We start from the raw sequence: 22,583 nt of genomic DNA on the forward strand, positions 1-22,583 counted from the left end.
CCCTGATACCGAAACCAAAGATGCTACAAAAAAAGAAAATTACAGACCAATATCACTGATGAATATAGATGCAAATATCTTCAACAAAAGACAGGTTCGAGCCCTGGTCTGGGAAGATCCCACATGTCACAGAGCAGCTAAGCCCACGCACCCCAACTACTGAGCCCGCATGCCACCACTACTGAAGCCCATGCACCTAGAGCCCGTGCTCCACAACAAGAGAAGCCACCACAATGAGAAGCTCACACACCGCAACAAAAAGTGGCCCCCGCTCGCCTCAACTAGAGAGGGGTTGCACACAGCAACAAAGACGCAACGCAGCCAAAAAATAAATTAAAAAAAAAAAAAAAGAAAGACAACCAGTTCTTGAGTACATAGATACCTTTCCTTTCTTAATGAATGGAGTAACTTATCAAAGAATGAGCCTTGGCACCCGGCAATGTGGGGACACACCCACCTTATTCGCAGCATCTCTGGCCTGCTGAATTAGCTCCCGTATGCGGTCCATGTTGTCAGAGATGTTGCCCAGTGGCAACAGCTGTTGGTTGATACTTTCAATCTTGCTCAAAAGATCAGGCAGTTTGTTGGTTAATTTCTTTACTGTTGGTGAGATTACAAAACAGAAATTTATCATTGTGAGCTGAGAAAAGGTTAAATACATATGTTCTCATTGATAGTACTTGTCAAGTGGTATGTCTGGGTCCCAAACGTTGGACAGGATGACTGAGAATCAGGTAATACATTTTCTACATTATAGAAATATATATTATACATATTTCTATATAAATACATCATGGATCTTATTCTGCAATCTAGGTATCAAATCATCTTTCTTGACCACTATAAAAAAATAAATCTTTGCTTTTTGATCTTTAATATTAATCATAATTCAATTCCTCATGATTCAGGGACCTATATCTCCACTCTATAAAAGGGAAAATCAATAGCAATGTTCATGGATTTTTTTCAAAAATCCTACTTGGTCCTTTTAACTAACAGAATAGCCATACTCTTTGAATAGATTATGTGAAGTTGTTTTTAATATTTTAATTTCTAAGATCAGACTTTACCAGGGAAAAATTAAAACTGACCAAAGCACATACTGATGGAGAAAATGGATAATACGTCCTGGGCAGAGAATGCCTGCTACCTGAATTATCTGCATCAGTGAGAGCCTTGTTGAAGTCTTCACTCCCGGTGCTCCCATAGGTATCCTTAATTCTTTCCACATCTGTCTGAATGGGGTTGAGCCCATCTAGGACATCATTTGTGATGTCGTTGGCATTTCTGACCATGCTCTTTGCACTATTGATTATACCATCGATGTCATCTAATGCACACACAAACAGGGAGGGGTAAGTATCTAAAATGTTTGACAAAAGAAGCCAAGTCCAGTGGGTTAGGGAACTGCTGACCTCTCTGTATCCCACGAAGATCATCGCGGATGGTCGTGAGATTGGTGTCTACCAGCCCTCTCTGAATGGTCATAATTTTCAGAGTTTGCTGCAGGTTGTTGAGAGCCGGATTGATTTCTAAAATAAAATAAAGCAGCAAGAGGCAATTACCCTAAAGATCTTGATCCTCCGTGTTGGTATTGGTGACCCCTGAAGTAGCCAAGGTCTGCACAGCATTGAGCAGACCTGCATCTTAGGAGTCATCCCCGAGATGCCCACTGCATGCACCTAGACCCACAGGTCCTCCAGTTACAGAGGCCAGGAGCATACAGAGCCTGTGGTACCAGGCTCCTTGGAAATGCACATGAGGAAAGGGAGAGGCGTAATAACTCAGAGGGAGGCTTAACTTCCACTCTGCTCAGGGCGAAAGTCTCTGCTTAGCAAAGAAAAGGGATGTGTCTGTCTTGTTCGCTGCTGTGTCCCAGCACATAGTGCCATGTCTGGCACTCACTGGGGCTTAATGTTAGTATGTATTTATGGAACAAATGAATGAATGAACAAATGAATGAATAATGCATAAGGGATGCCCCTTCAGTCAAAAGTACAGTAAAGGAGTGTTGTTAAGAGAGCCTCACTGAAGCAAACTCACACACACAGTAGGCATTGTTTCTGCTCATTTCCAAACTAACAAATTTAAGGACACTTAGTGAAAGGAACAGAGTTCATAGACATTCCTAGCTGATAATATTGCCACTTTGGGGTCATGGAAAATGACCAGTGAATGCTTTAAGATCAAGTTGATGATATATGGCTTAAACTGTGATTCCAGGACTGGTTTAAATAACAATGTAGTTAGTATCCTAATCCTTTTTTTTTTAAGCTCATATGCATGCATGCATGCATGCATTCATTCATTTATTTATTTATTTATTGGCTGCGTTGGGTCTTCGTTGCTGCCCGTGGGCTTTCTCTAGTTGCAGCGAGGGGGGCTACTCTTCGTTGCCGTGCGTGGTCTTCTCACCGCAGTGGCTTCTCTTGTTGTGGAGCACGGGCTCTAGGCACGTGGGCTTCAGTAGTTGTGGCACGTGGGCTCAGTAGTTGTGGCTTGTGGGCTCTAGAGCACAGGCTCAGTAGTTGTGGCACATGGGCTTAGTTGCTCCGCAGCATGTGGGATCTTCCTGGATCAGGACTCGAACCCGTGTCCCCTGCATTGGCAGGCAGATTCTCAACCACTGGGCTGCCAGGGAAGTCCAGTATCCTAATACTTTTAAAAACACATATCTTCACCTCTTAGCTCAAATTTTATAAAGAGAGCAGATGTCATACCAGGAAATTTTAATTTTTGAAATTTGCTAGACAAATGACTATATATTGTTTTGTATTTTCTTTTTCCTGTTTTCATATTTATTTTTCATTTTAATTTTTAAAAATGAAAAAAGATAAATAAATAAATGTATTTATTTACTGGTAGAAGGCATCTAACTGCTTTGAAAGGATGAAGAAGGTAAATGAGGGCTATGAGCTTGGATGGCTGCTCAGCTATGAATGACCACAGGAGACCAGAGAAAATCAAGACACAGCATTTTCTGAACACAGGAATTTGGTGAGATCGAGAGAGTTTAATTATTTTTAAAAAAATCAAATTAAATAAGTAGAAAAATTTCAAAAACAAAAATTTAACAACCTTCATGCTCCATAGTGGTACTGATTTTTGGTACTTTCAGTTGCTAAGATTTTAGGGCTTAAGAAATTTTGAAGCAGTTGCTCTAATGACCTGAAACTAATTACCTGGGCCTTAAGTAAGAAAGCAGCACTGGGGCTTCCCTGGTGGCGCAGTGGTTGAGAATCTGCCTGCCAATGCAGGGGACACGGGTTCGAGCCCTGGTCTGGGAAGATCCCACATGCCCGCGGAGCAACTGGGCTCGTGAGCCACAACTACTGAGCCTGCGCGTCTGGAGCCTGTGCTCCGCAACAAGAGAGGCCGCGATAGTGAGAGGCCCGCGCACCGCGATGAAGAGTGGCCCCCACTTGCCGCAACTAGAGAAAGCCCTCGCACAGAAACGAAGACCCAACAGAGCCATAAATAAATAAATAAATAAATAAATAAATAAAATAAACCCAAAGTTTAAAAAAAAAAAAAAAAGAAAGCAGCACTGTACACACCTCAATGCTATGTGGGTCCACATGGGATGAAACTAAGAATCCCCTCCCCCAAACCCAAGGCCAGGCCCAAACAGGTCTATCAGCCTCAAGATTTACTTAGATTTATGAGGTTCTAGTTAATTTGGTATATGTTAGAATATTGGGTAGAAACATCCCGGCTGTGAGTTTGCAAAGTATCATTTGCATGGACACTGAGATTCAAGAAGTGCGTTTGCTTCTAGGGCTGCCTCTCCTGGTCTCATAGGTTGTTTCCAAGTCTTTGACTATCCCAGCCTCCACCCTAACCCTCAATACCTTGCTGTAGCTTCTTCTGGGTTATCTTGGCTTCATTTAACAGTTTATCGCTGTTGGAACTCAGGGTTTTAGCTTTTCTTGGAACATCTTCCTTTATCACTGTCTGAAAGCAAAGTGTTTATCAGCTTGAAATGTGATACACCTTAGGAAATATAGTGTAAGAGTTTTCATCCTACCCCAAAGCCCTTATCTTTAATCTTTAAAGAATGAGGTTAGAAGGTAAGGAGGAGGCTTAAAAAGACTGTTCCTTAAAAGATACAGTCAGGGCTCTAAGAAGACATCTGTGGCTTGGGGAGGCGGACCCATCTCTGCTGATATAATGACAAATTGTGTGACACCTTCTCACTTTCTCACTGTCACTTGTACAATACCCTCTGCAGTAATGGAGGACAGAGATGAAATGCTTTTAGGCTTTTAATCTTCAGGAGATAAAAATCTTCAACCTTCCGAGGTCTGTCCCCTAATTCTCTCATAGTTAATAATTTGTTCTTTATTTTTAGATATAGGAATATTATATGATGCATTTAAGATCCCATAGGACTCCACAGACATGCCCAGGTGTAAGACAAATGACAGGAAATAAATGGTTATAAAATTGTGTACAAAAATTTCTCTTCTTTGGTAAATGTTAATACTCAATACTCAGTCACAGCATAAAAACATACCTGGTAAGAAGCAGGGTATAATACTTTCACGGTTCAAAATCAATAATCAGTGTGATTTCTATCTGGTTTTACAAATGATTTTTAAAAGTGGGCTACATTTATCAAACAGCCAAGTATATACAGAAATGACTTATATCTAGAGCAAGTTCGAGTCTATTCTATATAACAAATTCTGGTCTAAAATAATGCTTTTTTTCTATTCCTTGGTGCACACAGAAAGAAGATAGGAAAATGAGTCGTCTCCAGAGTGCCTGGAGAGAAGGTGCCAGCGCAGGTGCTCACCTGGAGGGCAGCCTCAGACGCGCTGGTGGCCTTGTCCGCTGCATCCTCGGCTGCTTTGATGGCACTGAGGATGTTCTCATAGGCGGTGGCAGCGTCCACGGCACAGCGTACCAGCTCATCCCCACTAGTGTTCCTCTTGATCCTAGAAAATGGCACAGGAGAGGGCTTCAGCGGCCCCCCTGCCTGCGGCTGAGCCCCCTAACCTCCCCATTCATTTGACAGATGGAGGCTTGGGGCTGCAGGCTCTGCAGCTCTGCCCCAAAGATGCAGCTGGGAATCAGGCCCCTGCAGCTGGTCAGGCTCGGACCTGGGCCCTGGGTGCCGCCCTCCACCCTGGTCTGGAGACCCCACTCCCCCTGAGAGGCCTTCCCACCAGGCTCCAGCGGCCCCTGCAGTTAGACCCGCCAGGCCGGCCACTCACTCCTCCAGCTGCCTCGCCAGCTCCTGTAAAGACTGCACATGCTTCTCTGCCTCCCCCACCAGGGATGCTTTACTGGACGATTTGGAAAGTTCTCTCACTTTGTCACTTAGTTCGTGTCTTGCTTCATTTAAAGTGACAGCTAGTTTTTCATATTCCTGTATTTTCCAAGTAAACAAGAGGTAGTGTCAACTTAAGCAAAGCATGTATATGCCATCTTCTTGACCTCTGTCGTAAATGACGTTTCCAGGAAGCAACAATGAGAAACTGTTTTCTGAGCCCACTCACCACACCAATTACTCCTTGGTTACTTGAGATATTGACACTGATAATATTCTCCCAAGTTTTACCACCATTTTGAACATTTTCCATATGGTGGGTACCCACTTTGATAAATTTTATAAAAGCTCATTATTATCATTAGTGTATAGTTGTACTAAACCAAAATACCTTTTTTCTGATTTAGAAATAGCAATAATAAAAGATATTTTCAAAATGACCCATGGGCTGCTAAGAAATGTTGTCAATCTTTTACCAGTCCTAAATGTCTTCTGTTAATAATGTATGCCTGATATTTTATTTTATTTTATTTTTTAATTGTTTTTCAGCTTTACTGAGGTATAATTGACATACGATTGTATGAAGTGCACAAAGTGATGATTTGATATACGCATACATTGTGAAAGGATTCCCCCACTCACTGAGTTAACACATCAATCAGCTCATATTTTATCCTCTTAACTTTTTTGGGAGTGGGGGTGAGAACATTTAAATTCTCTTTTAGCAAATTTCAAGTATACAATATAGTGTTATTAACTAGAGTCATATTGCTTTACATTAGATCCTCAGACCTTATTCATCATCTTAGAGATGAAAATGATATTTTAAAAATAGCACCACATTTTTTTTGTTATCACAAAAGTAACATTCACTCACTGCAGGCAAATTAGATAATAGAGACAGATATAAAGAAGATACATCATTCACCCCTCCCCCAAGGGACAACCACTCTTAACATTCTGGTATATTTTCTTCCATCTAAAAGACATATACTGGAGAAAAAATTGGTTAGCGGATCTCATAGTTTCCTCGAAACATAAATCAAATGCTTTCCAATTTTCTAGAGAACAAGTTTTGCCTCTACCTCATGGCTTTTACTCATCAGCTGCAAGGCAACATTAGTTTGTAGTAAGGAAGAGTCTGCGGCAGCTAGATGCTTGGTGAAGTCACTCTGGAGGGAATTCATTTCTTTAACTTGTCTCTGGAGAGAATAAAAAGAATGTCTGTGAGCTTCATTATATATTGTCAGAAGGCACAGGCATATTTATTGGACAACAGCATAGAAGTAATTTCAGGGTCAGAATGTCTTCTTGCACTTAAAGGTCATCTAGGAAACTCCAAAGCCATGAGACATCAGTTCAATTTGCTGTGTAGGTGTGTTGTCATAGTTTCCACAGACAACATGCCAATGAAACAATCGTTGTCACATTGGAGAAGGTTTCTACACTGGGGTCAACCAGGCCCATGAGGTGGATGTATAATTAAGCTCTGGCTAGTGGATCAGAACGAGGGGTTTTAACTAAGGAAATCAGCACCAACCATCAGCACACTCTACATGCCGGTCCCAACGAAGATGTTGGGACACTTCAATAAGGAAACACACAGGACTTTAGGATGCCAGGGTGAAGGCTGCCAGAGTTCAGGGACCCATAAAATTGGATCCTGCTCCCTTCCCCTTGGCAAAATCAGTGACTTCCAACAGAGGTGTTACTACCTGAAGAGTCTTTGGGAGTTAACCATATTACCATCTGCGAAGATATTAGTCATTGTCTTTTACGAAATTCCTGGGTTTTTTTGGGGAGGGGGTGTTCAGTCCTATGTTATTCCACTTTGATCTTACTGTCATTTCATAGCCCCTCACACTTTTGTTGTTGTTTTAGCCTACAGTGTTCACCACTGAAATACACACTATAGAATTCGAGCTTTAAATTCTCATTGCAACTCCTGCATGTGGCCTGTATTTTGACTTATTTCCTATAAAGCAAGTAATGGCTTAAAATGCCTTTGCTGGTGATTCTGATAATGATGTTTACATATATGACACAAAAAGTCAGTTATTTAAAGCATACATTGTACACTTCGAATTAATTATAACAATATTAATTTCTCACCTATTTGGCAGCATTATTGGTCCAGCACTCTATCAGCCAGGGGTGGGGGTGAAGTGATTTGCTCTACTTTCTCTGTGGTTTAAGTTCAGAAACTTTCTGGCCGCTGAGGGGTAGCAACTACTTTGATTTTGCATTTAATGCCTCGCTCCTATTTGATTAGGGCTTCCCGTAAAGACAGCTGCTTGGCTCTGCCACTTTATTAACGATAAAGATTCCTGTTCCCTCATCCTTGTCATTAACCAAACCGTGCAGATTCTGACCGTGACCTCACCTTGATGGATTCCAAAGCCCTCTCGTTTTCTCGGTTGAGGCCGGTGGCCTGCTTTGCTTGGGCACTGGCCTCCTGTAGAGCGGCACGGAGGTCACTGAGTTTGGCTTCGTAGTCATTTAAAGAATCTCGTATATTCTTAACAAGCCCATTGTTCTCCACCTGGTGGTTTTCCAGCCAGCTCCTTATCCGAATCAGCACTGTAATACATCACCTTTTTGTTTTCCACTTGAGACATGAGTACATTGGAAGCTAACTTATAAAGACTACAGAAGGAGAATTGAGTTTCTACTCACTTCATGGTTTTCCTTGAACTTGCAAGGGAACAGGAAAGGAAACTAGCATTTATGTTATGTTATGCACACACTGTCTCATTTAACTTTCGTGACAACCACATGAAAACAGTAATTATCATCCTCGTGTTTCAGATAGGAAAATGGATGGCCTGAGAAATTGGGTGACAAGGTTTCAGTCTTGGGACTTGAACTTGACCTGCAGAGCACAAAGCACATGCTCCTTCTACTAACTGTCTCCTTGCAGCTCAAAGCCAAGGCTAATATTAAATTTAAACAATACAAATGCTAAAAGAGAACTGCTACTATCTGTAACCACTGATACATCATTTTACTAGAGAATAAAGGTCAGTATTTGGAAAAATATACACCAAATTATTATTTCTTACAGTTTTGAGCTAACGAGGCTTTTTCCCTAACCCAAACCTTTAGATATATTCAGTCAATTTCTAGTATATTCATTTTGGGAGGTAACAGTAGTGCTAATATCAATGTATGATTCAAAACCTCAATGGTGATAAGGTGACCATTAAAAATGATATGAGAGAGCTGAGTGGAGATGAATGAAAGAAGAATGAAAATGCAGTTAAAAAGGAACAAGAGGTATCAGTGTCTAATATCCAAGAAGAAACTTTTTTTTTTTTGCATGATGGTATGATATTCTATTCTATGGATAAAGAAGATGTGGTACATATATACAATGGAATATTACTCAGCCTTTAAAAAGAATGAAATAATGCCATTTGCAGCAATATCGGTGGACCTAGAAATTATCATAATAAGCAAAGTAAGCCAAACAAAGACAAATACCATATGATATCACTTATATGTGGAATCTAAAATATGACATAAATGAACATATCTATGAAAAAGAAGCAGACTCACAGACATAGAGGAGACTTGTGATTGCCAAGGAGTGGGGAGGGAGGGAAGGATTGAGGGTCTGGGATTGGTAGATGTAAACTATTATACATAGAACAGATAAACAACAAGGTCCTACTGTAGAGTACAGGGAACTATATTCAATATCTTGTGATAAACTATAATGGAAAATAACGTGAAAAAGAATGTATATATATGTATAACTGAAATCACTTTGAGGTACAGCAGAAATTAACACAACATTGTAAATCAACTATACTTCAATAAATTAAAAAAAAAAAATGTTGTTCTGTCCTATGGCTTCTCAGTAATCTGAAGGGGCCACCTATTTTCACCACATGATCCTCTACCAGTAATACACGCTGAAAAGACAAGCCCCTCCACCTGGCACCGGTGACTAGATATTGCACTCTGCACACTGTATTTCAAACCAATTAGAACGGATTGCATGCAAGAATTTGGGAGGGTCCTTACGAAGCTGAGCCTCTTTTTTTTCAGCTTCTGCTTCCCTCAGGTTCTTCCCAAAGTTGCGGTTCCTCAGTTCCCTCAACATGCGCTCCGCTTCCGCCAGCTTTCTGGAAAAATCATCCAAAGGCAAGTTGTTTCCTTCTCCTTCTGTCCCAGAGATCTGCTTCACAAGAACTGGAAAACATCAAGCAGTTTATTAAACTGGGAATTCTGGACTCCAGCAGACTACTAAAAAAAAAAAAATTGGCCGAGATTTTTATGGAGGGTTCATATTGGTTTTTTTAAGTATCACTACAGGCTCTTTTTCATAATGTTGAACTCTTTCTTTGTACCACAAAGGCTACAAAGTAATATGAAAGATGTTTAATTGGGCTGAGTAACTCTTCTTACTGTGCACATTCCGGATGACATTTTTAATCTTCGTGTCCAGCTCTTTGGCGCTTTGGGTTGTCCGATCAACATTGTTATATAATGTTTGAGCTTTTCTGGAATTTATTTGAACCTATATGAAAAACAAATTGATGAGCAACAAATTAAGTTGATGGGAGGAAAAAACTAACAATATTCTGAAAGCAAAGAAAAAAAAAAGTTAATGTTATTGACCTAACACATTACCTTTTCTTGCAAAGTTTCAAATTCGTGATTCAAGTTACTCAGTTCTTTTTCCAGGCCACCCAGTTTTGATTTATGATTTGAAATGGTGGAATGGTAGCTGAGCAACTGGCTCTAAAAGTAAAATACAAAGTTAATCTCACTTTAGAGTAGAAATTTGGAGGGAAGTCTTACCAACTTGGTAAACCTGGTGATGATGTGAAAAGATTCATTTAGCAAGACCAATGCTGATCCTTAGGAAAAACAATACGGTTCTTTGAAACAGGCCACATGAAGAATAAATTTCTGATGTAAGTTGTGATATGGCTCTAAAATAAAGTAGTAAAATTTAAAAACATGAAGAGACAAGAGATACTTTACTTGAATTAACGATCTAACCTTATAGAAATGAGGGTGATGCCACTTACATGATGTATTAAGGTTTAGATTCTATTATAAAGAATTGTTCAGTTATTTTTAACCTATATGTTACCTGATAATACTAAAAAGAAGTGCCTATGGCTACTCTATTCACGGACTCATTAGATTCAAAGAATTATAGAGCAGGAGAGAAATTTGTAGCTCATTTAATTGAATACCCTTATTCAATATGAAAAAAAAATGAGAAAACAGAAGCCCAAAGAAGTTGGGTGACCCATCCATGCCACAGCAGTACACGTGATTACTAATTGCTTCAGGACTCAAATCCTGGTCCCCTGTCCTTTTTGGGGAACTAAACAGCCTCATTACTTTTAGAGGGTGACATTGCCTCATATAATATCTAGAGTAGTAAATATTTTCAATTTTGGGGAAAAAATATGTTAATACCTTGAGAATTTTTACAAGAAAAAGCAAAATTATCATCTCTATTTGCACACGAGAACCAGCGTTGGGTAAAAGAGCACAGGCTTTCCAGCTCAGGTCCACACCCTAGGTTCACCACTTAATAGATAAGCTCACTGGGCCTTATCTCCTTCATCTGTATATTGCTGATTATAATATTAAGCTGCTGGGTTGTTTTCAGTGGTAAGTGGGCTAATGCATTATAAAATGTCACATACATACGACTGTTCAAAAAATTAGTTGCCTTCTCATACATATTCCTACTGAATTTTCATAGTGTTTGTGTGATGTTGCAAGAAGATAGTTCTATTTTAATTTTGCTGTAGGTAAATGAGGCACATCATTCTAAAGAGTGTTAGTAGAAGTATAAGAAGTAAGAAGTATAGTGGGTAAAGCATGGTCTTTAGAATTTCATCTTGTGTATGAATAATGGTTGACAATCAATCACCCTACTTTCAAAACCCTCACCAATTCCAGACATCAGAGGTTACAGAGAACAAAATTATCTGTTGGATTTTTTTTACACTTTCCTCAAGTTCATACAAATCTATAAAAACAGACTGACATTTTCCTGAGTAGATATTCTTCTATTTTGTCAAAAAAAGGTTACAATTTTCTGTGACTTTCTACATTCACAGAGCAGGTTAACACATGTAGATTTTATTAATTCTGTTTTATTATAATCTGCACTAGGGGACAAACTGGAATTTATGCAACAATGTCCTGACTGTTTCAGATGTTTTATTTTTAATTTTTGCAGACAGGAAGACAAAAGTCATTCTTACCTTTGCTCCCCTTTCTGTAATGCATCTTTTTATTCTCAGCCTGTTTTTAAGTATGTCAACTTATTTTTGTTTTTAAAGCAATTAATTAATGGTGGGCTTTAGTGAGACTTTTATTCTGTATCCTGCTTGGAATTCACAGGACTTCTTAGAGCTGTGAGTTAATAGCTTAGCCTCAAAATTGGAACATTTTCTACCGTTAAATGCACAAATATTTTTCTGCCCCTTACTCACTTCTTTTTTCTTCAGTGACAACAATTACATATAGGTTTGGTGCCTTGATGTTGTCCCACAGGTCAATGAGGCTCTTTCTGTTTTTGTTCGTTTGATTTTTTAAAAGCTTTACTGAGGTATAACTGACATACAACAAAAGGCACGTGTTTGAAGTACACAATTTGATATGTTTTGACACATGACCCATGAAATTATCTCCACAACTAAGATAAGAAACATTTCCTCATGCCCCTTGTAACCCCTCCCCCCGATTCTCCCTGACACTTCCTTCCCCATCACCAGGAACAAACACTATTAGATTACTTTTCATTTTCTAGAACTGTGCACAACTTATGATTGTCACACATAAACACACACACTCATTAGGATATGAACTTTTCTTGGTCTGGCTTCTTTCAGTCAGAGTAATTATTCTGAGATTCACCCATGCATCAGTAGTTCATTACAATTTATTGCAAACTAGTATTCCACTTTGTAGATGTACAGCCATTTATTTATGCCTTCACCTGCTGACAGACTTTTGGGATGTTTCTGATTTTTGCTTATTGCAAATAAAGCTGCCAAAAAAAAAAAAAAAAGGAATTTCACCTTGGCTTGAATTCTTCTGGAACCACCACATACTAGCTGTGTGATTGAAGGCAAGTTACTTAGCTTTTACAGACCTGTTAAATAAAAATAACACTATTTTCCTCATAGGATGTTGTGAGACGTAAGGAAAGCACTTAGCACAGAGCCTGGCACATAGGATGGATACCAAAATGTTGGTTTCCTTCCCTTCATTGAAAAAATGCAGGGTTGGGGCTTCCCTGGTGGCGCAGTGGTTGAGAATCTGCCTGTCAATGCAGGGGACACGGGTTCGAGCCCTGGTCTGGGAGGATCCCACATGCCGTGGAGCAACTGGGCCCGTGAGCCACAACTACTGAGCCTGCGCGTCTGGAGCCTGTGCTCCGCAACAAGAGAGGCCGCAACAGTGAGAGGCCCGCGCACCGCGATGAAGAGTGGCCCCCGCTTGCCACAACTAGGGAAAGCCCTTGCACAGAAACGAAGACCCAACACAGCCATAAATAAATAAATAAACAAATATTTAAAAAAAAAATGCAGGGTTGTACTGATGACATCAAAGTAACCCAAGTGGCTTTTCTTTTTCTCTGAAAACATACTTTCCCCCCTCCTCTCCATATTAAGCCTGCAAACCATGCACTAAAATTACCCTAATGGGATGGAAAAGAACCAGTTTTCTAGCATTAGTTTTTGCTGTATGTACTCAACCATAGCCACTAATGGTTTACAATCAGCCCTCGTTCCAAAAGCACTTATTAAACGTTCCCCAAACCCTCTTTCACTATGTCAAGTTTAGGGTTTATCTCATCTACTGATTTATTTTACTTTGAGTATATTTTTTCATTTCCACGAGTTTTACTGAGATCTTTTCATATTTACCTCTTCTTGTTTGGTTTCTGGTGTTGTAAATTTTTTTCTAATTTCTTGCTCCTTCTACTGGATGTTATTCTTTAAAGTAATTTTCAGATTGTCCTATGATTTTCATTTTCTCTGAAGGGAACTCATCCCTTGACTGTTGCTTCTGCTGCATGTCTTTCTTATTACCTGTCTGTTACAGTGTTTGCAGGCTCCTTCCGAGAGGGAGATTTCTTCTTCTCCCTGCACTCTCTGTGCCCTGTCCAGTGATCTTGTGGTCATCATCACTCCCACCCCAGACCCCCCCAGTCCAGGACCAGGCATTACATTGACAGCTTAGGACTTGCACATTATGGTGATAGTGAGAATGTCACATTTCAGCACAGATCCTGGTTTGTGAGTCTTGTCCACATCCTGGCTGCAAGGCTGTCCTTTCTTAGGTTCTCATACAGCCATTGCCCAACAATGGGAATTGGAAAGTTTCAAGGTTGCTTTTTCAGCCTCCATGTATAGGCAGAAGAGCCCCCGTTTTCCCCCCAGGGAGCCTGACTCTGGCCCGTGGGGCACTTTCGGCCCTAGTACTTCTTAGGATACCCTCTTGACCACCTTCTTTCCAACTGTACATAGTACATGCATGTTCTGAGCTGTGAAACAGACATCAACACACTTAAGAGAACTGGAATCATAAAGTATGTTCTCTGACCCCAAAACAGTTAAACTAGAAATCAATAACAGAGAGTTATCTGGAAAATCCCCTATTCAGAAATTAAACAATACAGTTCTAGTCACAAGAGGAATGAGAAAATTTTTCTTTTTTCTTTGGCCACGCTGTGTGGCTTGTGGGATCTCAGTTCCCAACCAGGGATTGAACCCAGGCCACAGCAGTGAAAGCTCAGAATCCTAACCACTAGGCCACTAGGGAACTCCCTAGAAAACACAACATTTTAAAATGTGTGGAATACAGCTAAAGCAGTGCTTAGGGGAAAACTTATAGCACTAAATGCTTATATTAAGAAAGGTTTTGGATCAGTAAATAAGCTTTTATCTTAAGAAACTAGAAAATGAATGGCAAACTAAACCCAAAGCAAGCAGAAGGAAGAAAAGACATGGATAAGAACAGAAGTCAATGAAATTGAAAACTGAAAAACAGCAGAGAGAAATCAATGAAATAAAAAGATCAATAAAACTGATAAACCTCTAGCCAGAATAATCAAAAAAAGAGATAAGACACAAATGACCAACAACCAGAATGAATGAGAAAGCATCACTACAGATTTTGCAGATATTAAAAGGATAAGGAGAAATTATAAACAACTGTATTGCAATACATTTGGTAATTTAGATGAAATAGAAATATTGTTTGAAAGGCACAAACTACTAAATATCACTCAAGAAGAAATAGATAAATCCTAATTGTCCCATATCTATTTTTTAATTGATCTTATAGTTTAATTAAAAAAAAAACTTTCAACAAAGAAAATCTCAGGCCCACATGGCTTCACTGGAAAATTCCATCAAACATTTAAAGAAGAATTAATAACAACCGTACTCAAATTCGTACGAGTCTTCCGAATGCAAAACAGTGAGCTGAAGATTATGAGAAAAATGAGCCCAGAAGTATTCAGTACGTAAGGAATGTTCACTTAGAAGTGTTAGTTTTGTGTGTTCACTGGTACTTTTCACCAGTAAAAATCTAATCTTCATATCAGAGGAAGGAGGACAGCCCCCCTGAGCCTTAAGTGGAGTCAAGTTCCCCCCTTTCTCACGTGAGGAGTATTCGTTCACGCAGCATTTCTCTTCACCAAGTATCTGCTCTGGGCCAGGCATCATGCTGGACCCACAGGGTACTTACCCTCAGGTCCTTGGTCTGGGTCTCCAAGTGCCTCATCTGCTCCAGGGTCCCCACGCTGGCACTCAGGCCCTGCAGCTGAGACTTGACCAGGTGGAGCTCGTCCTCCATGGTGGCCAGGTCGTTCAAGAGTGTCATCACACAGCTGTCACAATCTGTGGGGGCCACAATCAAAGGCACATGTGCTGTGGGCTGGAGCCACAGGAATGCAAACAGAGCCCCAGGGCTGTGCCGCCCAGTTAATACACACATAGCCCATCGCAGGCAAAAATCACAATCCTGGACTTCTCCGGGAAAGATGCAGATTCTGAAAAAGGGAGATCTCTAGACAGGGGGCATTTGACAAAGAAATGGTGGAATGGGGAAAAAGGGTGAGGGCGGTCAAAAGGTACAAACTTCCAGTTATACGATAAGTAAGGTCTTGGGATGTAACGTACAGCACAGAGACTATAGTTAACGACACTGTATTACATATTTGAAAGTTGCTAGAAGAGTAGATCTTAAAAACTCTTAATGCAAGACAGAAAATTTGTAACTGTGTGAGGTGACGGAAGTTAACTAAGTTCATTGTGGTGATCATTTCACAACATATACATATATCAAATCATTATGTTATATACTTTAATACAATGTTGCATGTCAATTATATCTCAATAAAACTGGGCAAAAAAAGAAATGGTGAATCTATTCAACTTGTTGCTTATTTTGTATGTGGGAAAAGAGTAATAAATAGTTTTTATTTATTGAGTGCTTGCTATTTACCAAGAATCATGATAAGGGATTTATAAGCATTTTTCCAACAGCTATATGAGGTTGGTATAGTTATTACCAACCTCAGTTTTACCATTTGACAAACGATGAAACCGAGGCTTGAAGAAGTAAGGTCATTTGCACGAGGTCATACAGATTTTAGCTGACAGAGGCTGGATGTGACCCTAAGTAGCCCTCCTTCCGCCACCTCCCACCACTGCTTTCCCAGACTCGAAACTGCATGTCCCAGTGTAGGGCTCACGGATCTTAAGCTGAACCCCACAACTTGGAAAAGAGGGGGCCCTTTCTCTTCTCACCGTCACATTCTTCTCCAGGGCCACCATCTTTGGGTTCTTGGTTTATGCAGTCTGAAATGAGGAGTAACCAGAGAAGACAGCGTTATTAAACTTACTCTTCATGTGCTTTTTAACTTGGCTTTCGGGAGAGCTAGTTTTGTGTTCAGTCACCCGACCACACAGCATTGCCGGCTCTTCCCTTTTCCCTCCCTCCTCAGTGCCATTGCTTGGGGAGCTGTCTCATCTCCCAGCAATCTTGCTACAGGAACTTCTCTTGTGGCCTCTCTGATTATATATTCAGTTTCTTCTCTACAAAGGGTCATGCCATTCTTATGAAATGAAAACTCTTAATCATTAGTGTTGTCCTCATTTGATAGCCTCCTATACAACTCCTGATGTCTCTTCTAATATCATTCAAGAACAGTCAGTAAACACTGAGCACCTTTGAGCGTTCCCAGTGTGCCATGGCCCTGTGCTAGGGGCGGGAATACAAAGATAGCAAGGCAAAAGTCTCTGCTGTCCTGTAGTTTAATGGTCCTATGGGGGAGACAGGCACATTTCACAACAGTGTGACAGATGCTGTAAGTGAGATATGCACACAAAGTTAGTGGGCCGACTCCACCACCTACCGCTCACATATGCTGAATAATGAGGTTCTCAGCTATAGACAGGAAAGCCTAATGGTCATCCCTGGACATTCTTTACTCCTCCCACTTCTACTCCTTTCCCCATACCATGCATTCTTACGCTGAAATGCCCTCTCATTTTCCTGTGAAAAATCATCTGACTTTATTAAAGGAAAACTCTAAGCTTGAAACTTTCCTAGACATGCTACATGGAGGCTTTCAGGTGTGTTCTCAGCAGTCACACCTTGTGTGTATACACATACGTTTTGAACCACATTGATTTTTAATTGTAAAAAAATATATAAGTTCACTATGGAAAATTTGGGAAAATCAGCAAAATGAGATAAAACATTATCCTTGATCCTACCACTCAAAGACAATAAGTGTCTCTTCACAGTATATTTGTAGACATTTTATTATATGTAATCATAGGTTTCTCTTACTCGTCCTTTTCAAAAAATCTTTTACTCACTCTTATATGTACATATAGCTGTGTCACTTTTATTTCCTCAATTAAACCGTAAATGCCTTACAGGCAGGAAACATGGTTTTATTTCCTTCACAAACTCCTGCAAACACAATATACGGGGGACTTGGCTTATGAGGAGGATTGATTTATCAGTGCAATTTTCTCAACAAGTTTGAGTTTTGACCACCAAGGAATCTGTACGTTATTAATTGAAAGAAAGAATGAAAAAGAGGGGAAAAAGCTCACAGGAACAAACGTGTCTCACATGTGAGCATTTCCTTCCATTTCTAGAACAAATAGTTCCCATCCTCATTTTAGGTTGGTTACTTTTGTTATTAGAAAAGGCATTCATCTCACGAGTACGATGTGTCTGATGTCGAAACTTCTCCTGAACACCTCCAGTGACAGTAGAACTCACCTCCTTTTAAACCAGTCCTTCTCATCTTTAAGCATTTGACACTTCTTCTTCAGAATGATTTAAAATAGATCTCCCTCTAGCTTCCACTCCTGGATGTCAGTTCTCCATACCTTAAGCCACACAGAACAAGACCCACCCTTCTCCCACACATGTGCCTTTCAGATCCGTCCTTTCCAAGTCTCCTTTCCACCGTCCTGGTCTGTCAGTCCTTCCTCATGTCACAGAGCTCCAAGTCCCTTCACAGCCTCACCTTCTTTCTGAACAAACTTGTAGCTTGTCTATTGCCTTGTAAAGACACGGGCCCCTCGTGGGGACTTGCATGGGCAGCGGACCAGGGAACAATGGCAGGCCACCTGGTTTTGCACACTAGAACTCAGTGGAGATAGTACAAGGCGTCTAAGGGGCCACGTTACCCTCTTGATTCATATTGAACTCACTGCTGACTGAAACCTTAGCCACGTCTCATTTATCACAAACTTTTTTTTTTTTCCATTCAACTATAGGACCGACTGCATGCTTACCGCAACATAATTTTGTCTGGTTAGAAGTGGCTCCTCATTCCAGGCTGTTGAGGCCCTATTTTATTCTAAATGTGTCATAGGAGGCATTTGCTAGCTCCTCCAACTTTGTGTCACCTGATAACTGGGTGGGCAGGCCTTCTATACTTCCATTCAAGTCAACGATGTTGAACAAGACGGAGCCCAGATGAAGCCCCAAACGTGACAACAGACACCTCGTTCTAGACCGATAAGGCTCCATTTACTCTGCATTCCTTTGGGAACAGTCACTTGAATGGATCTAATCCACACATCCAGGGTTTAGTTCTTCATCTTGTCTATAAGATGAGAGACTTTATCTAAGGATTTGGCATTGCACTATATCAATGGCATTTTCCTGATAAACCACATTAATATTCTCCATCAAAGAAGGACGTGGAGAGTCTTCCTGTTTTTCCAACTTCTTTTTTTTCCTAATGAACCTATACTAACTCCCAGTTAATGTTTTTTCCTTGGTATGTAAAATCCATCTCAATTATGCACCCACATCCTAGAACAGTTATTGCTTTAAGAGAAAGAGCACTCTGACTTCTTCAGATACATACACGAAGGAAGCTGATGAAATGATTACCTTATAATGTCAAAGGGAGATCTCAGCAAAAATCACCAAAATAGGGTCTGAAATTATTTTGGCTATAATTAGTGAAGTTTTAAAAACAATTTACCTTAAAAAAAAACCTACTTGAAGTAAGTTATTCACCAAACCTGTGAATACTACCTAAGCATTCCCAACTTTGTCAAAACAAGGGGACAACTTGTTAGCTGGAATTGTGTGTGTGTTTGCTGAAAATGCTTGCTTGGCTTCTTTGCCAGCTATTTTATACCAGTTTGATAAAGGTAGGTTAACAGAGGTGTGAGTCGATCTTACCTCCCGTCAGGGGGTCACAACTGCCCAAATGGCCGTTGCTGTTACAGCTGCATGGTTGGCAGCTGCCTCCAAATTTCTGGGGATTTCCAAAATATCCTGGTGCACACCTACACAGAATACAGAAAAAGAGGGGAAACACCCAAAGGGCTCATCATTTATTCCACCCAATTTCTCAACTTCTAGCTCCCTGTTTGGGATATTGTAACCCTATGAGAGGAAGGGCTGACATAGATTTGCAAGAGTGAATGTGTCTCAGTACAGAACCATTTATGACTTGAATGAGAATGGTGAGGAGGGGGAGGCAGGCAGAGGTTGCTCCCTTCCTCCTTGACACCCCAGATGACAAGGTCCTCAATCATCCCAACAGCCAAATGGCAGGTGAACAAAATGCATACAGGAGCCAGTGGTTTGACCAATACGGAAATCAGGGGTGGGTGAATTTTACGCAAGAGTTGTGTTCCTGAAGATATCACACAAATACACACTGCTTAATTTATGCCTAATTTCCTCAAAGAAAAAAATTAAAGTAAAATTCATATAATTTCAATATTTTGCATAAAGGGGGATTTTATTAATATTTCCTATTGCATATTTCAAGTCTGCATAATTCACATTTATTTGCTCTAATTGCTACAGTGATGTACATAAGGGGCTTAAACAACTGAGCAGTTACAACTGCCACCTTGGCCTGAGCCTTTATTATTCTAGATGATTTAGTAATGAGAATTCAGTTCCTTATTTATAAGGTAAAAGATCATATTTCCTTGATTGTGAGTTTCTGTTTTCTTCAAAAAATAACACAGGGCTTCCCTGGTGGCGCAGTGGTTAAGAATCTGCCTGCCAGTGCAGGGGACACAGGTTCGAGCCCTGGTCCGGGAAGATCCCACATGCCACAGAGCAGCTAAGTCCGTGTGCCACAACTACCGAAGCCTGCAGGCCTAGAGCCCATGCTCCGCAACAAGAGAAGCCACCGCAATGAGAAGCCCGCTCGCCGCAACTAGAGAAAGCCCACGCTCAGCAACGAAGACCCAACGCAGCCATAAATAAATAAATAAATAAATAAATAAATTTAAAAAAAAATAACACAAACACATGTTAATGTTTCTGGAACTGGGATGTAAACTAAAATATTTCTGTTCATTAGCAAAATTCCACTCCCACTCTATCCCCCACATATTGTCATTAAATTGATGTGTGTGTGGTGTTTTATCATCAATGGAATTGATAGAATCAAGGAAATATGGCATTTGACTTTCTCAAATTTAAGCTTTTCATCAAAGAATTTTGAGGCAATTTAAATATGCTTTACCAATGGATAAACTGGTGATATAGTGCAAAGGACACGGATTTTTTGTTTTGTTTTGTTTTTTGGGGTTTTTTTTTAACATCTTTATTGGAGTATAATTGCTTTACAATGGTGTGTTAGTTTCTGCTGTATAACAAAGTGAATGGGAGATACTTTTTTTTTTTTTTTAATATTTATTTATTTATTTTGGCTGCACCGGCTCTTAGTTGCAGCACGCAGGGTTGCGGATTTCTTAGTTGTGGCTGGCATGTGGGATCTAGTTCCCCGACCGGGGATCGAACCCGGGCCCCCTGCACTAGGAGCGCAGAGTCTTACCAACTGGACCACCGGGGAAGTCAGGACACGGGTTTTGAATCAGGAAGATCTGGCTAGATCTCCATCTCCACCACAGTCCATGTAATCTTGGGCTGTTATCTTGACCCCTCAAGCTTCCATTTCTTCATCTATTCCTCTTATGAAAATGTTAAGCTCCATGAGGATGTGGATTTTTGGGGGGGGGGCTGTTTTGCTCACTGATGCATCCTTAGCACCTGGGATAATGCCTGGACCCATATTAGGTGTCAGATATAAGTATATGCTGAATGAATGAATGAAAAATTGTACTAACAATACCTATTTTGGTGGATGGATATAAGATAAAAGATAATATAGTAAAGAATCTAGTACAATGCCTGCACATAGTAGACTTTCAGTAAAAGGTAGCTACTGCTACTTTAAGACATGATGAAATATTCATATATATGTACGTATGTATAATTGGTGTCATTTGGAATTCTACATTTCGGAAAATGGATAGGAAGCAGAAAACACATGTATTCCCTAATTATCAAGAAGGTAACTAAGCTGAGGTGGCTTATCCAAGTCTACTAAGCAGGTTGTCCTAATAATAGGGCTTTATTTGAAGTGACCGGCCCCATATTCTGCCTAACAAACCACGCTACGCAAAAGATCTCGGTTTAAAATACTTTTTCTTTAGATGTCTCACCTATATCTAAACTTTCTATGTAAAAGATACATAGTTACAAAATACCTAATTTAAAGTTACATAAATATTCAGGAAGTTTGATTCTGCTTCTTCCTTAATCTTGCAAAGCATTGGTTACCGATTATGAGAAATAACTGGTTCTTTTATTCACATTTTATGGTAGTGCTAAACACAATGGACTAAACTAAAACTTCCTGATTTCATAGATGACATTGGTACAGCAAATAAAGAGCAGACAGCACGTCTGTCATCTGTGGCTCTGAGTGGCCAAGGGAGAAATGTGTCCCAGAGCACGGGCTGAGGAGGGAAGCCTTTCCTATTCCCTCCCCACCTTTGCCCAGCTAGCTCCTGCATATATGCTTACTTTTCACCTTACTCTGTGCTTGTATTTATCATTGCATAGTTAACCACTTGTGCCAGATGACGCCTGGCAGCCTGGCACAGAGTGGATGCTCAATAAGTGTTAAGAAATGACAAAATTTGACATTAAAATGGCATTAAGCTGTGGAAAAGTTTTAGGAAAAAAAACAATAGCTTGCTTTCCTGAGACATCAAACTTAACACACCTAAGCAGAGAAAACTGTTAGTTAAGAATTTCCCTTTTCAAATCAGCTGCCTGTCAAATGGATGTCTCCTCCAGCCTGGTGCTGTTTTCCACTTCACTGTTTGTGCAGAACCATAAGGAGGATTAAATTAGGAAGCCTCTCCCAGGTGGGAGTCGCATAGCTTTTAGATCACGGAGCCTGGAAGACCCTCCCAAGCCCATTCCCCACCCCAGCTGTCCTTGCTGTCTCAGTGTAGCTGCCCCTTCCATCCCTCACCCGTCAGGGCTGGTTGACGCCCCTCCTGCTGCAGCCTGATTTAGCCTGGTTATGTTCTCTCTCTATTCTAACAGCTTATTTGTACCTCTGTCCACCACTAGACTGGAAACCCCTTGAGGGCAGAGTCTGTGCTCTGGTTGCTGATGTGTTTCTAATGCTTAGCACAGGGCCAGGCATATACTAGGATCTCCATCCATTTTTCATTGAAGGAAAGAATGAATAATAGATGTGAGGCAAGTGTGGGCAATGTTCCTCCTGCAGAAATGAAAAATAGAAGAACTTTGAATTGCTCCTTTTTACCATAGGATAGTGTCCAGACCCTCAGCTGATGCCCATAACAAGGCACTGCCTCCTTCCACCCATGGCAGGTACACTCTAGGCCCTTGGACTTTCTTGCATTACTTCCCTGACCTGAGCTGCCTTCCCCCTCCACCTCCCAGCTCCACTGGGTTCTATTCATCCCTTTGACCTACC

At 40.5% G+C, this 22,583-nt stretch overlaps 1 protein-coding gene across 8 annotated transcripts in view; it reads right to left on the reverse strand.

Annotated features, from left to right (window-relative positions):
* LAMA3 (laminin subunit alpha 3) overlaps nt 1–22,583 on the reverse strand; it is a 241,691-nt gene that overhangs the window by 42,452 nt on the left and 176,656 nt on the right. For all 8 annotated transcript variants that reach the window (XR_014234427.1, XR_014234428.1, XM_082355461.1 and 5 more), the window contains 14 exons: nt 18,998–19,104; nt 16,081–16,131; nt 15,017–15,168; nt 9,914–10,024; nt 9,689–9,800; nt 9,305–9,472; nt 7,659–7,855; nt 6,361–6,477; nt 5,220–5,374; nt 4,799–4,940; nt 3,852–3,954; nt 1,416–1,532; nt 1,151–1,330; nt 458–600 (listed from right to left, as the gene is read on the reverse strand). Coding sequence is in view for 6 of the 8 variants with exons in the window: in XM_082355461.1 (XP_082211587.1) it covers nt 458–600; nt 1,151–1,330; nt 1,416–1,532; nt 3,852–3,954; nt 4,799–4,940; nt 5,220–5,374; nt 6,361–6,477; nt 7,659–7,855; nt 9,305–9,472; nt 9,689–9,800; nt 9,914–10,024; nt 15,017–15,168; nt 16,081–16,131; nt 18,998–19,104 (1,855 nt within the window). In the remaining 2 variants the exon portion in view is untranslated. The remainder of the gene's footprint in view (nt 1–457; nt 601–1,150; nt 1,331–1,415; nt 1,533–3,851; nt 3,955–4,798; nt 4,941–5,219; nt 5,375–6,360; nt 6,478–7,658; nt 7,856–9,304; nt 9,473–9,688; nt 9,801–9,913; nt 10,025–15,016; nt 15,169–16,080; nt 16,132–18,997; nt 19,105–22,583) is intronic.

Source organism: Balaenoptera borealis (genome assembly GCF_965194805.1).
Source record: "Balaenoptera borealis genome assembly, chromosome: 14".
In the NCBI taxonomy this organism is placed as follows: Eukaryota; Metazoa; Chordata; class Mammalia; order Artiodactyla; family Balaenopteridae; genus Balaenoptera; species Balaenoptera borealis.